Source organism: Typopeltis vanoorti, chromosome 2 (assembly GCF_054136105.1).
Source record: "Typopeltis vanoorti isolate ZY-2024b chromosome 2, IOZ_Tvanoo_1.0, whole genome shotgun sequence".
Taxonomy (NCBI): Eukaryota; Metazoa; Arthropoda; class Arachnida; order Uropygi; family Thelyphonidae; genus Typopeltis; species Typopeltis vanoorti.
This window is the reverse complement of record NC_143550.1, coordinates 118,947,756-118,962,255: the sequence shown is the minus strand read 5'-3', so window position 1 is coordinate 118,962,255 and position 14,500 is coordinate 118,947,756. Positions and strand designations below refer to the sequence as shown.

Sequence of the window (14,500 nt, the reverse complement as noted above, 5' to 3'; positions counted from 1 at the left end):
GTGTTTCTTGAAGAGCTGGAGGTTGTAGTCATTGTAGATGGAGGGGGCTGGCTAGATATCAAAGAGAGGCAGATATAATGAAAGAAGAGGAAGAGAAGTCACTTTGGTAGGATTAGAACTGTATACTAAATGCAAGCTAAATGTTAGTACCAGAAACTCGAGAGAAAAAAAAAGCATATGAAGTTCCTTGTGACTGTGACTCGGCCTATTATGGGCAAGCAGGAAGATCAGTGAACATCCGCATGGTAGAACATGAAAGATACTTTTGCTACTATTACTATGGTAAGTCGGGACTGGCAGACCATGCTTTGGACACTCCTTCACACAGGATTAGATGGAGGAAAACGAATGTGCTATTTAGGAGTCGTTATAGATCTGAAAGATTATTTTTTGAGTCAGCAATGGCTTTGAAGAATTCTCCCAACCTTAACAAATATGGTTGCATTAATTTGCCAAAAATTTGGGAGACGGTTATCCTAAGAAAAACTCTGATAGCTGCTTTTTTTTTTTTCTCTCTCTCTCTTGTTAGAGGGCACCAATAATAAGACTTTAGATCTTTTGTCTTTTGCAATTATATTGTTTCACTCACTCACTGTCGCGTATACAAGTGTGTTGTGCTCCGATGATGCTGAGTTGAAAATCAGCGAAATATAAGCGTTAATAAAACATCTTTGTTGATAAAAGTTTTTGTGGTGTTGTTAATACTGTGAAAAATAAGTCATGAATAACCATCAACACCTAAGCTTATCTGTTACCTTGAAGGTAGTGCAAGCTGAGCCAAACTTTATATAGTTTCTATATTCGGCATGAAACTCTTTGAGTTTCTTATTCAGCTAAGAAACAATATGGGATAATATCCCTTAACTTAAATATGTTCATGTCGCCGAATTGAAGCCTTTGGCTCTTCATTATAATTAGTAATTTAATAGGACACCTCTTGGCAATTCTCATAGAAGGGATGTAAGTTCTGTTCACTACAAACATGGTATTAACTAGGTCTACCTGCTCACTGATGAGACCTCAAAAAAGGTCGAAACCGGTCTGGGTAGTGACCTCCTCTCATAATGTTGAACAATAATACAGCTCCTAGGAGTTAAGTTCGCATTATGGGTAAATATTAAGAATAGTGATCGGAGCTTGCTCCACCCTTTGTATGAGTTGCCTCAGCTTGCTCCACCCTTTGTATGAGTTGCCTCAGCTTGCACTACCTTTAAGGGTCAGTTGCTGCACTATCCAGGTATCTGCTTACGTTTGGAATCGCCGAACTTTATTATAGTTTCTATATTCGGCATGGAACTCTTTGAGTTTCTTATTCGGCTAAGAAACAATATGGGATAATATCTGTTAACTTAAACTGTACCTATGTTTCATAACAGTTTTCGGGTGTGTGATAGTGATGCAACGGGGGAGGGGGGGGTAAACTATCAGAGGCAAAATAAAGTTGAATTCTATTGTGAAAGGAAACGAAATTTCACATTTGATGCATTTGATATACATATTTTGAATAATAAAAATAAGCAAATGTATCGCTTACTTTAAAAATTAGAGAATAAAATATCTGAATTATGCAGAAAACATCTACATATAAAATTAAAATCATAACTGTTAATTTCATTTGTAATGACGAATTATACAAGGAAACCAAGGAATTGAAAGTACAAAGAACAGCAGATTACTATATAATATAAAGAAAAAATTTAGTGATATGATTAAAGAATTTCATGTTATTCTCTATAAAGCAAAATTGCTCCAGCGTGTCCTAAAGGAACTCATCATCATCATCAAATTCCTGCATGTACCCTCAAGGGGTGTACAGGATATGATAGTACTACATGAAAAAAATTACATCATTATTAATTTCCTATCTACAATTTTCCTCCAAATCAGTCTGTTATTTGTCAACACTCCAATATTATCAGATCTTATATTTCTATCGTCTAAAGCACTTTGTAAAGTATCAATCCACCTATATCTTGGTCTTCCTCTCGGTCGTTTTCCTGCCAACCTGGCAGAGAACACTTGTTTTGCAAATCTTTCCTCGCCCATTCTGTTTAAGTGACCATACCACCTGAGATTACCTCTACTAATGCATTCCTGGATGCTGACAATGTCAAGTTCTTTCCTAATATCCTCGTTTTTAATATGATACTGCCATTGATGCCATCTGTTCACGCCTATAATCTTTCTCAGGACTCTCATATCTGAAGTCTCTAGTCTTTGGTCAAGTGTTTTACTTCTGACCCAGCTCTCAGATCCATAAGTTAAAACTGGTTTGAACACTGTCTTGTATACAGCTAATTTAGTGTTCTGACTAATTTCTCTCTTATTCCATATGAATTTATTCAATTGACTTCCCACCATACCAGCTTTGCTGATTCTGTTGTCTATTTCTATATTTAATTTACCATCTTCAGTAAAAATCGTGCCTAAATAGCTGAAATGTTTTACTTGTTCCACAGGTTCTCCATTCACAACACAGTTGACATTTTCAATGATTCTGCCTATTTTCATTGTCTTTGTCTTTTTATTGCTGACCTTCATACCATATCTATTACAAGAGCTATTCAATTTAGTCAGAGAATCTTGCAGACTTGTAGCGGATTTATTTAGAAGTATAACATCGTCTGCATAAAGCAAAACTGAGATTAACACCTCCAATTTTGATATCAGGTTTAATACCACTTTCCTTCATAATGTGATCCATATAGATAATGAATAACAGAGGGGATAATGTACATCCTTGTCTCACACCAGAATTAACATTAAACCATCTTCCTGTACTTCCTTCAATTCTAACTGCTGACTTACAACTCAAATAAAGACTAAGTATTGCTTGATATAATGCCCCATTGACACCATATAACTGTAGCGTATTGAATAGCTTCTCTCTTGGGACCTTGTCATATGCCTTTTCCAGATCGACAAAACTTAAATACAGATCTTTGTTATATTCCCATGTTTTCTCGACTATTTGTCGTAAAGTGAAGATCTGATCCTGACAGCCTCTATTTGGCCTGAATCCAGCTTGTTCTTCACCAAGCTTTTCTTCCACAATTTTTCTCAACCGTTTCTCAAGTATACTTGCATAGATCTTGCCAGGAACAAAGTAAAGGAACTCTGTGAAGTATTATTCGATTTCGATGGTTTTGTACAAAAATAAAAATAATATAATCTGGAACATCGGCAGTTGGTTTTCTTTTCTTTTTTTAAAAGAATATTTCAAATAATTATCGTGAATTAATTTCTTCGAGAACAAAGAAAAATATTTTGTCTTGTACTGCAAAAAAATGAAAAATGGAATTGGTTCTCCAAGGTAAGGCAATATTTAAGTGAAGAAATTATGCAAGATTTTTATTTTGTCCAGACATTAAAAATGTATTGTACAATAAAAAGAGAAAACAAAAATATAAATAATTTCCCTATTTTTAGTCTATCCTATATAACTAAAATCCAGTTACCCAGCATAGAACAAGGAAGTGCGTTTCTTGTTATAGGCAACTGAGAGGCAGCTACGAAAGTGAGATAATCCGATTAACCGTTCTCTTCAGCATGAGGGTTTATCACACCTTCTAATGGACATGACGGTCAAATTGCACTTCTTATCCCGGTTCTTTCAACAGGTGGGCTGAATCATATCCAGATTTAGCTGGATGTCTATAGATGTCCTGGCTGCTTGGGAGGTTAACAGTAACAAGAAGTGCCATTAAGAGAATCTATTGGCATATTTGAAGTTGATATACAGTTTGTAAAAGTAACTTAATGGAGAGTTAGCTAACCTCTTTGCAAGTATACTAGAAGTTTAATAAGTGGATATTGTAAACAGAGTAAATAAGTTTTTAAGTTAAAGAAAGTTTTTGCAATCATTTTGAAACATGTTCCAGAGACAACACGTTTTTTTTGTGTGCTGCTGTTATTTGTATTAATTAGTTGGGTAAGAGCAGTTTCTATATCACATAAATAGAGCATTTGAATTTCAAGTTTATTATTATTTATAAATTAAATTGATTTTTCAGTTCATTTTTTTGTGCATCAAGATTCTAGTCATTTTAGGGTAAAATGTCAAGTAAAAAAGTGGATGTTAGTGAGCATAGCAAGTTATGGTTACTATTTATTGCCTCTACGTTTTAACTAAAGCTGGAATTATTATGCTTATTACTGCAACTTAAAAAAATCAAAGCTGGAGTTGAATAAATCTTGTAATAAATAAATGTTGTAATTTCAAATATGATGATTTTTGCTATAATTTTTATTACTGTAAATTCAAAATGTTTATTTTTAGTGAGAATATCTGAACTTTACAGTTTATGAGGTTCCAATTTTTACCTTGATTAGCAAGCTTAATTTGATTGCATTTAATTATTTAAAAAATAAATAAATAAACTTTTATCCCTATACTAAATTATTACTTTTAATATTTTTTCGGTATTCAGAATTTTTGTAGCAACTATGATGCTTGTCAACGAAGCTTGTCAAACAAAATCAACATTCTCAAAATCAATAATTAACACTGCAATTGAAATCTTTCACAAAAAGATTTTAATTACATCTTTCTTTAAATTAATTATGATTCAATTACATGGAATATTTAAAAGTGTAAATAATATATATATTTAGAATTACATTAAAAGATTTTAAACTATTTAGAAAATTTAATATTAAATATAAAGTATCGTAGAAGTTGCATAATTATTTATAATCCGTCGATATAAGTTAGTCATTTATTTATATAAAATGACTTACAAGTTTGCTAGTTTAATATTACCAAGATTTTTTGAATATTAATATTTATTGTATACATGTGAAATTCATTTATATTCTTGGGAAGAGACACAATAAATAAATTGTGCACCAAAAAGGGTCAAATATCATAGAACAGTAAAGGAAATTCCAAAAAAAATGGTAATTAAACTGATAGTTTAGTTACTGTTATTTGGCTAGTACTTGTAAAGCAGTATACTGTATATATACCTAATTATATGGTTAAAGTAGTTGTTGCAGTTGGTAAGAATATATTATTCAATTAATTATTATTCTTATTTTACTGTTACTCGTTTATTTTAACAAAACCAAGATACTACTGTTTCTATTTTTTAAGCTTTTAACGTAATTTTTTATTCTATTTATATGTTTATTTTGGATTTAATAAATATTTATTTCGCTTTTGATAGATTAATTCACATAATGATGCCAAGAAAATTTGAATCCAGAGCTAGTAAAACGACTTAGAGAAAATAAAAAACAGCTAAATAGTCAAAAGGGGGCAATTTTGTCTTTCTTGCATTCCAAAAATGAAGAATTTCGCAGAACTGAAGTTGTACTTCACAGCTCTCGGAATGAAAACGAAACATTGGTATCATTATCAGGAGGAGATGAAAGTGAAAATGAAGAACATCAAAATGATGTAGAAAACATAGAAGGTGAGAAAGAAGTAAATGAAACAAATCAAGTGGATTCTGAAGAAAATTTTCAATCGGAGTCTGTACTTACCAGCAAGCACGGTACCTCTTATCCTACCAATATAGCAGTGTGGCCACTTACTATTAATGAACAGTTTATCGAGCATATTTTAATAAATATGCCCCAGAATGTTGGTAAAATCGAAAATTTAAAAAAAGAATACACAGAACGCAATAGAATATATGTCAGAAATGTAAATATATCACATTTTTACTATAAAAAGGCGAATGGAAGAAAGGAGAAACGAGAGTGGCTAATTTTTTCAGAAACCAGCAAAGAAATTTACCATTTTGTTTGTAAATTGTTTTCTAAGTCAAATAATAACTCAATGAAGGGTTTTAATGACTGGGGAAATATAACACGAAAATTATGTGATCATGAGCATTCTACTGAGCATATACAAGCGATGTGCACATATCGCAAAAGAAAATCAAGTTCTGTAAATAGTCGAATTGATTCTGAATTGATCAAACAAATACAATCAAAGAAAATTATTGGAGAGAGGTTTTAAAAAGAATAATAGCTACCATTAAGTTACTGAGTAAACTAGGGCTAGCATTTAGAGGAAATACAAATGATATTTTTTCCGATTCTTGCGGAAATTATTTATCGTGTTTACATTATTTAAGTGAATTTGATGATTTTTTAAAACATCACATGAAAATGTACGCCAACTGTGGTTCTGGCAGATCAAATTATCTTTCTTACCATACTTGTGATGAATTCATAGCGTTAATAGCTAAAATAAACAAGAGAAATATTAATATCAGAAATTAAGGAAGCTGCTTATTTTGCAATAATACTGGATTCAATGCCAGACATTGCCCATAATGAACAACTAGCTATGATATTTAAGTATGTTGCCGCAAATTCTGCCATTAGAGAAACATTTATCGGGTTCATCAGAATTACATAACATAATTCCTTATATTTAGAAGAGGTAGTATTAAAAAAATTAGAAGAATTATCTTTGGATATAAAAATGTGCAGAGGGCAAAGCTATGATAATGCTGCCAATATGAAAGGTATCTATACAGGTTTACGAGCTAGGCTGAAAAAACGTAGTTTTTTCAGCCTAGCACATTATATACCTCTGCACATTATATACCGTGCTCTAGTCATTCCTTAAATTTAATTGGCAACTATGCCGTGGAATCTTGTCCATATGCAGCACAATATTTTTGTTTTATTCAAAATGTATATAATTACTTTTCATCTTCAACAAGAAGATGGGATATATTCCTTAAACATTTAGAAAAAAAATCTTTAATAGTTAAAAGACTAAGTGAAACGAGGTGGTTCGCAAGAGCTGACGCTATATTGGCTTTGAAATGTGGATATAAACAAATTAAAGATGCATTACTTGAACTATCTATTTCTCCCATGAAAAACCTATTTCTAAATTAGAGAGCTCATCATTGGCTGAACATTTTGACAAACCAGAAACAGCAATTTTAACAGTTATGTGGGGCAAAATTTTACAACGAATAAATGCTACTCGTAAATCTCTACAAGATCCCGATATGGATTTGTTTTTAGCTAATAATTTGTTACACTCTTTTGGTTTTATTTTAGATATAAGAAATAGTTTTGCTGCTGTAAATGAAGAAGCAAATTTATTAACAGATGAGACAAAATTTAAAGATGAAAAGGAAAGAGTTAAAAAACGAAAAAAAAAAAAAAAAAGAGTGATGAAGTTTCACAATCTAACAATGAGATTATATTACATGGGAAAGAAAATTTCACTGTGAACACTTAATGTCATTTGCGATAATCTAATTTTGGAAATTAATGAAAGAACAAAAAGCTATTTCGACATATTAGATATGTTTGACATTTTTTTGAAGGAAGATATAGATCAAGCACAAGTACAAGGCTAGTATTGATAAAATTTTACAAACTTATGGGACTGATATTGATCTAGAAAATTTACTGATGAAGTTAAGCAATTTTTAATAATGATAAAGGAAGAAAATTCTTCAATTAAAAATATGGACAAATTTATAAACGATGGGTTAAGGTCTACTTTTCTGAACGTAGAAACAATTTTTAAAATATTTTTGACAATGCCTATTTCAAATGCAAGTGCTGAACGCTCATTTTCAGTGTTGAAACAAACAAATAAAAAATTATTTAAGAAGCAACTTGCACCAAAATAAAACAAGTGACCTGTCTTTATTATGCATTGAATCAGATGTAATAGACTCGATCAATTATGATGACATTATAGATATATTTGCTAAAACCAAAGCCAGAAAAAAAAACTTCTAGTTATTAATATTTTTATTTAAATTTGAACTGATTTATTTTTATACTTTTTTTAAGATGCAAATATATGTATACCAATGTTGTATTGTGTTATTAAAATGAGTTATTATGGAAATGTTGACTTTTATTTTCAATAAACTAAAAAAATGCTTATTTTTGAGGGCCTCATAATGATGTTGCGCCTTGGGCCTCCAAAAGTATAAATGCAGCCCTGACACTGGAGCAAAAATTTTATGCCAATAAAATATTTATGTAAATAAAATATGTACTATATTAACTAATTATTTTATTTTTTCAAATTCAACTCTCAGATTTATATGTTAAAACTAGTTTGAACATGTTTTATATGATTATATATGACATTTGATAATCACATGTCTAAAAGACGTGAGATTATCAAATGTCCTTTAAAAAGACTTTTCAAATGAAACATTAAGATAAGTTTCCCTGTATTAGGCAAATAAACATTAGTTACTTAATAAGAATATAATGTCATGTTAGGTATACTTCAGCACAACTAACCTTGATTTAAGTAAGTCATGGTCTCTTCATGAATCTTTGTGGCTATTGATGTAGCAGCTCCCAATACATATTGAAAACTGCTATTCTTATGATGTGGAGAACAATCTCTAATTGACAATGTTGGAGGTGAGGTAGATAACTGTAACATTTGACTTAATACAGATGCATTTAGCATAATAGGTGTGGAAGAAGTTGCAATACGTAGATCAGGTACTGAAGAACTATGACGACACCTGAAAAAAAATGAAATATCTATATTAATGACGCATACAGAAATAAGTGTTTATTTGCTAATGTTCAGGACAACACTAATGAAAAAGAAATGCATCATTTTCAATCATAAGTAGAGGGGGGGAGTTCTTAATAACATAAAAACTGAAAAACATAAAATTATTTTCCAAAAAAATGAATTAAATGCTTATGACTTTTAGCAATTTTAAATGCCTAATCACACTCTACTGTAAAATGAAATTTTAAAAAAATCTATAGCAGGATAACACAGCCAGTTTAAAAAAACAAACTTGGTATATAAAACTCAAAGTTGAAAAATACATCAAATGATTTATATATAGAGTGCTTTTTTTTTTTTTTTTTTTTTTTAAGGGACAGGATGCACTATTACCATACAGGCACCTTTATTAACAGTGACATGTGAAGCACGAATGCAGTATCATTTTAATTTTAAAATTTTCCTGCTAGCAATGAATGCATATTTATATTTACACCTATTGTTTTACAAAACAAGTACTGTGTGTGTGTGATATATACACAAAACTGAATTTGCATTGCATTAAGAAGGACATCCACCTAATAACACAGTGGCCTTCCTCTGTGCAATCATGGCTCGCAGACGTCTAGGAACAGATTCCACAAATTGGAATGGAAAACTAACTCAGTGTATATATATCAGTGGCATTGCAAGTTCATTTAGGTTGGGTGTGTTGTCATATGGCTATGCAACCATGTTACAAAATTCACTTCAATTTGACTGCATGATTGCATTTTTATTAATGTATGAAAGTTTTAAGAGTGCATGGTGCATCAGTGCTCATCTTAATTGGTCCAATGCAATTAATTGTAGGATAACTTTGAATACTTTAATTTATCAATTAATATAATTTTAAATACGAAAAGCATAAAGGTCAAATGAACAAAAGCTATGCTTCATGCACACTGTTTATGTGAGAAGCACAAAGGCTTTACACTTCACGGAGAGATTATTTTATCACTGACAAATACTAGAGTAAGACATGGATAATTTGAATTTTGCAATTTTTAAATACAACCATATAATACTAATCAGAGAAACTAGTTACTTGGGAAATTATTATTTTTCTGGACTGAACCAAAGAAACGCTGAAATAACTCGTTTACTTACTTATTTATATACACATTTCAACCTCCTTCAACTATAATCATACAATTTACAAAGGCTCTAGCAGAAAACAGGCAAAAAAATTATAAATTATTTATAGAAAATTACTTGTCTATATTGTGTCCTAAACACATCAGTTCACACTTCACGCATGCAAAACAGATGAAACTCAAGAAACAAAAACAGCAACTCGTGACAAATGAGAATATTCAACTGAGTTGGTTGACACAATAACCAATCACAGCCAATGATTTCCAGGTGCTATTATCTCAGCACACCCTGTCTTGCCTTCTGGGTGGTTTAAAACTACTGGAACACTAAGACTCGCTGCAGTGGATGGGTCTGTACATCTTTTCAAAGGGACTCAGAGGTGTCCAGATTTGTGACTGCACACCTGGGCTATTAACACAACTGTGATGTGATGTTTATGTGTTGAAAAGTGTCCTCTTCATGAAGCATTAACATTACAGTTGTCATTTAGTATGTGTAGGGAATTTGATGGTAAAAACTCTTCCAGATTTTTACCTGTTGTTTGGTAAAAATCTGGAAGAGTTTTACTTATGTGATTGATGGTAAAATCCACGATGCTACCCATTTTTTCTAAGTCCTATTTTATGTCAGTGCGATAGTCTAGATACATACACACAGCAAAAGTTTTAATTCTGCTGTATGTAATTTCAATGAGTACCAAGTTGTCATTGCTGTACTGAGAAATTAATATTGCCTCGACTTCAGGGTTGACCACGAGTATTGCAGCTCTCTCTCTCTCTCTCTTTCTTTCTGATCTTTTGGAAAATATTTTATAATTAGTTGGAAAGCCACATACTTTTGTTGATGATGGTTGTAAGGTTCTTGTATTAAGGTAAGTCCTATATATTTTCTATTTATGAGTTCTGTTAAATAATTTACAGCCTTGATAGAGCACTGAAGATTTATTTGCATGCCAGGGAAGTAATGCTGTTTCTGATAACTTTATTATTGCTTTCCATAGTCTATGTTTTGAATTTTGAGCTGTCTATAGTAGTTGTATGTTGGACAGTCGTTGCTTAGTACCACGTGTTTCCAGTTTTTTTTTGGTTTTGGCATGCTTGTTATGATTTTGGCAATTTATACAGTTCATCTTGGACTCATTTTGTGGTACTTCCTGAACTTATGTTCTATGTGTTCCTTAGAGAAGAAAGGACAAGTGGTTTTTACCCAAAACTCTCGTAGTACCCATCTATAAAATGTGAAATACAGTAGTATGTGAGAATTACAGAGATATTTCCCTACTGATTGTTCCTGGTAAAATTTATGCAAGAATACTTGTATAAATTGAGAAATGGCAAAAAAATTGTGGAAGGGAAGCTTGGTGAAGAACCAGCTGGATTCAGGTCAAATACATGTTGTCAAGAAAGGTCAGATGATTTAATTGTCTAGATATCTTCAACTTCAGTTTGGCGTATTGGCGGGCCTTGCATGCGATGGAATCTCTGTGAATGATAGTAATTCTTGTAGAAAGGCTTATACGTTGGCAACACATGACTATTAAATTATTTAAGGAATTTACAACGTATATGCATTGTAAATTCCTTAAATAATTTAATAGTCATGTGTTGCCAACGTATAAGCCTTTCTACAAGAATATTGTCAAAATCAGATTTTCATTAAGACAAACTGTTAATAAGATGGGAGCATAACAAAGAGCTGTATTTAAATTTGATAGATCTGGAAAAGGCACATGAAAAGGTGCCAAGAGAAAGGCTGCTCAAAATGCTACATTCATATGGTGTACATGGAATATTTTACCAAGCAATACTTAGTCTAAATCTGAGTTGTAAGTCAGCAGTTAGAATTAAAAGAGATACAGGAAGACGGTTTGATGTTAAATCGGGTGTGAGACAAGGATGTACACTATCCCCTCTGTTATTCAGTATCTATATAGATCACATTATATGAAGGAAATTGGTATTAAACCTGATGTCAAAAGTGGAGATGTTAATCTCAGCTGTTTTCTTTATGCAGATAACATTATTCTTCTAAATAAATTCAATACAAGTGCGCAAGATTCAATTCAGTCACCCTGACTAAATTGAATAACTGTTGAAATAAATTTGGTATGAAAATCAGCAATAAAAAGTCAGACCATAAAAATAGACAAAAACATTGAAAATATCAACTACATTCTAAATGGAGAACCTGCAGAACAAGTAAAACTATTTAGGCACAATTTTTAGTGAAGATGGCAAATTAAATATGGAAAACAGACAACAGAATTTGTAAAGCTTGTATGGTAGGAAGTCAACTGAATAAATGTATATAGAAGAAGAGTCCACACAATAAACCAGATGTATATAAGAAAGTGTTCAAACCAATTTTAACCTACAGATCTGAGAACTGGGTTAGATATAAAATACTTGATCAAAGACTTAGAGACTACAAATATGATAGTTCTGAGAAATATTAGGAGAGTCAACAGGTGGCATTATTTCATCACCATCATCAAATTCCTGATATGTACAGGATATGATAGAACTACATGAAAAACCTACATCATTACCAACTTCCTATCTATAATTCTCCTCCAAATCAATCTGTTACCTGTCAAAACTCCAACATTATCAGATTTTATATTTCTGTCTTCTAAGGCACTATTTATTGTATCAATGCACCCATATCTTGGTCTTCCTCTGGGTCTTTTTCCTGTCATAAAGTGAAAATCTGATCCTGATAGCCTCTATTTGGCCTGAATTCAGCTTGTTCTTCACCAAGTTTCCCCTCCACAATCTTTCTCAAGTATACTTACATAAATCTTACCAATAACACTCATTATGGAAATACCTCTAATTCTCACATTCAGTTTTATTTCCTTACTTTTAGTTTAGTTTTATTTCAATTCTTTTACATAGAATTGACTGGAAAAGCACCTGTAGTTTACATCACGCAAAAAATGGTATGAACGTAAATTTAAGGAAGCCTGTGAGATTTTTATCAACCACCCTAATCTATAGCAATAATGATGGTCTAAAAATCCCAAGCATATGGAAGACATATTCTATCCACTTAACCTTTCTCCCTAAGAGTTAACTATAAATAGGACCATAGGAATCCAGAATCTTAAATCTCATATAACAATTGTCATGTTAAATTAGGATATCATTGTTACTATAAGAAAACTATCTATATGAAAGAATGTTTCTCTGGTGTTATCTTAAATAGAATATAGCTTTGATGTTTTTTTAATTTATTTATTTTTTATTTTATTCTATTTTCACTAGAGGTCATGCAAGTACATAACCATTGATGAAATCATTTTCTCTTTAGCTTACTGTGTGAAATGTAATTCAGCTTGTCTCTGTATATGTGTGTGTACTCCAGATGATCTTAATATGAAGGTTGAAATGTCGGGAAATTAAAATAGTTTTCTATAACATGGTTGTAGAGTCCATAATTTATGTATGTGCCTAAAATGGACAGTTTTATTTCCCTTTTTATATATGGTTACTATGACAGCTCTACTCCAATCATCTGGAATTCATTCCTCTACCCTTCTGAACGATGCATGGGCACTGTAAGACTTTTCTACCTCCATACTTGAGCATTTCTAGTCGAATATCATCTACTCCTGCTACCTTTCCACATTTCAGGCTTTTGATGGCTTTTTCCACTTCAAGTATGGATATGTATGGATATGTATTCCTGTCGGTGTTTTTTACCACTGTGCTGCTGCTGTCACTGATTATTTCGTTTAGCAATTTTTCGAAGTAATTACTCCATACATCAAGGATATCTTTTTTACCAGTTTTTCATGTCACCTTTATCATCTCTAATTCCTTTTACAGCACTCTTTCCTCCATTTCTGAGCTTCTTCAACAACCTCCAAAATATCTTGCCACCTTCTTGATATTTATTTTTTATGTTCTTACCAAAGTCTTCCCATGACTTTTGTTTATCTAGTTTTACACAGTGTTTAGCTTTCTTACATTTGTGTCTGTATTCTCTGAGAGCACAAGCTCACTTATTTGCCAGGAAATTTCGATATGCTTTCTTCTTTTCCTTCATTGCCTTCTTTAACTCCTGTGTCCACCATGGAGTTCTGATTTTTCTATCCTTGCAGACAACCTCACCACATGCTGCTCTGGCTGAATCAATCAATGTTTTCTTCAGGATTTGCCACTGAATCTCTAAGGTTTGGTTTCTGTTCTCAAGCTCTTTCATTTTTTCTTCGATAATCTTTGTGTATTTTAGTGTACAGTTTACATCTGAGAGCTGCTCAACTTTTATTCGGTTTAAAACTTTCTTACATGTTATTCTTTGCAATATGAAATTCAATTTTATCCTGCTCAAGACTAAATAGTGAACACTTCCAATTTCAAATCCTCTGTACACTCTGGTGTCCTGCACCAGAGAGAAAACATCACTATCAACAATAACATAGTCAATGAGACTTTTCTTATTCCTAGCCTCTTCTCTCCATGTGAATTTGTGCACATTTTTATGTTGGAACATGGTGTTAGTAATAACCAGTCCATGTCTTGAGCAGAAATTCAACAGGTATTTGCCATTTTTATTAGCATTGCTCTTTTCTCCAAATTGTCCAGTTCTCCATTCTGATATTTGCTCACATCACCTTCTTTTCCCTGACCATTGCCTGAATATAACGCTTTATATTTATTGCTCAGAAAAATCTTACCAGCTTTTGTCTTTTCTGTTTTAGTCACCCCTATTATGTCAATCTGGTACTTATCCAATTCCTTAACTAGCTCCATTTCTTTGCCATTCAGGCTTCTTATATTGATAGTACCAATCTTGAGCTCTGGTGATATTGAGTTGGGCATGTTTCAGGATTTGTTCCAGTAGCTGACTTTTCGCAGTTTGCCTTGGTTCCCTGGCGAAAAC

At 32.1% G+C, this 14,500-nt stretch overlaps 1 protein-coding gene across 1 annotated transcript in view; it reads right to left on the bottom strand.

Annotated features, from left to right (window-relative positions):
* Nucleotides 1–14,500, bottom strand: part of LOC150109376 (transcription factor CP2-like protein 1) — a 311,379-nt gene that overhangs the window by 251,337 nt on the left and 45,542 nt on the right. Inside the window, exon 5 of the mRNA XM_090407787.1 lies at nt 8,248–8,480. Coding sequence (XP_090263913.1) covers nt 8,248–8,480 — 233 coding nt within the window. The remainder of the gene's footprint in view (nt 1–8,247; nt 8,481–14,500) is intronic.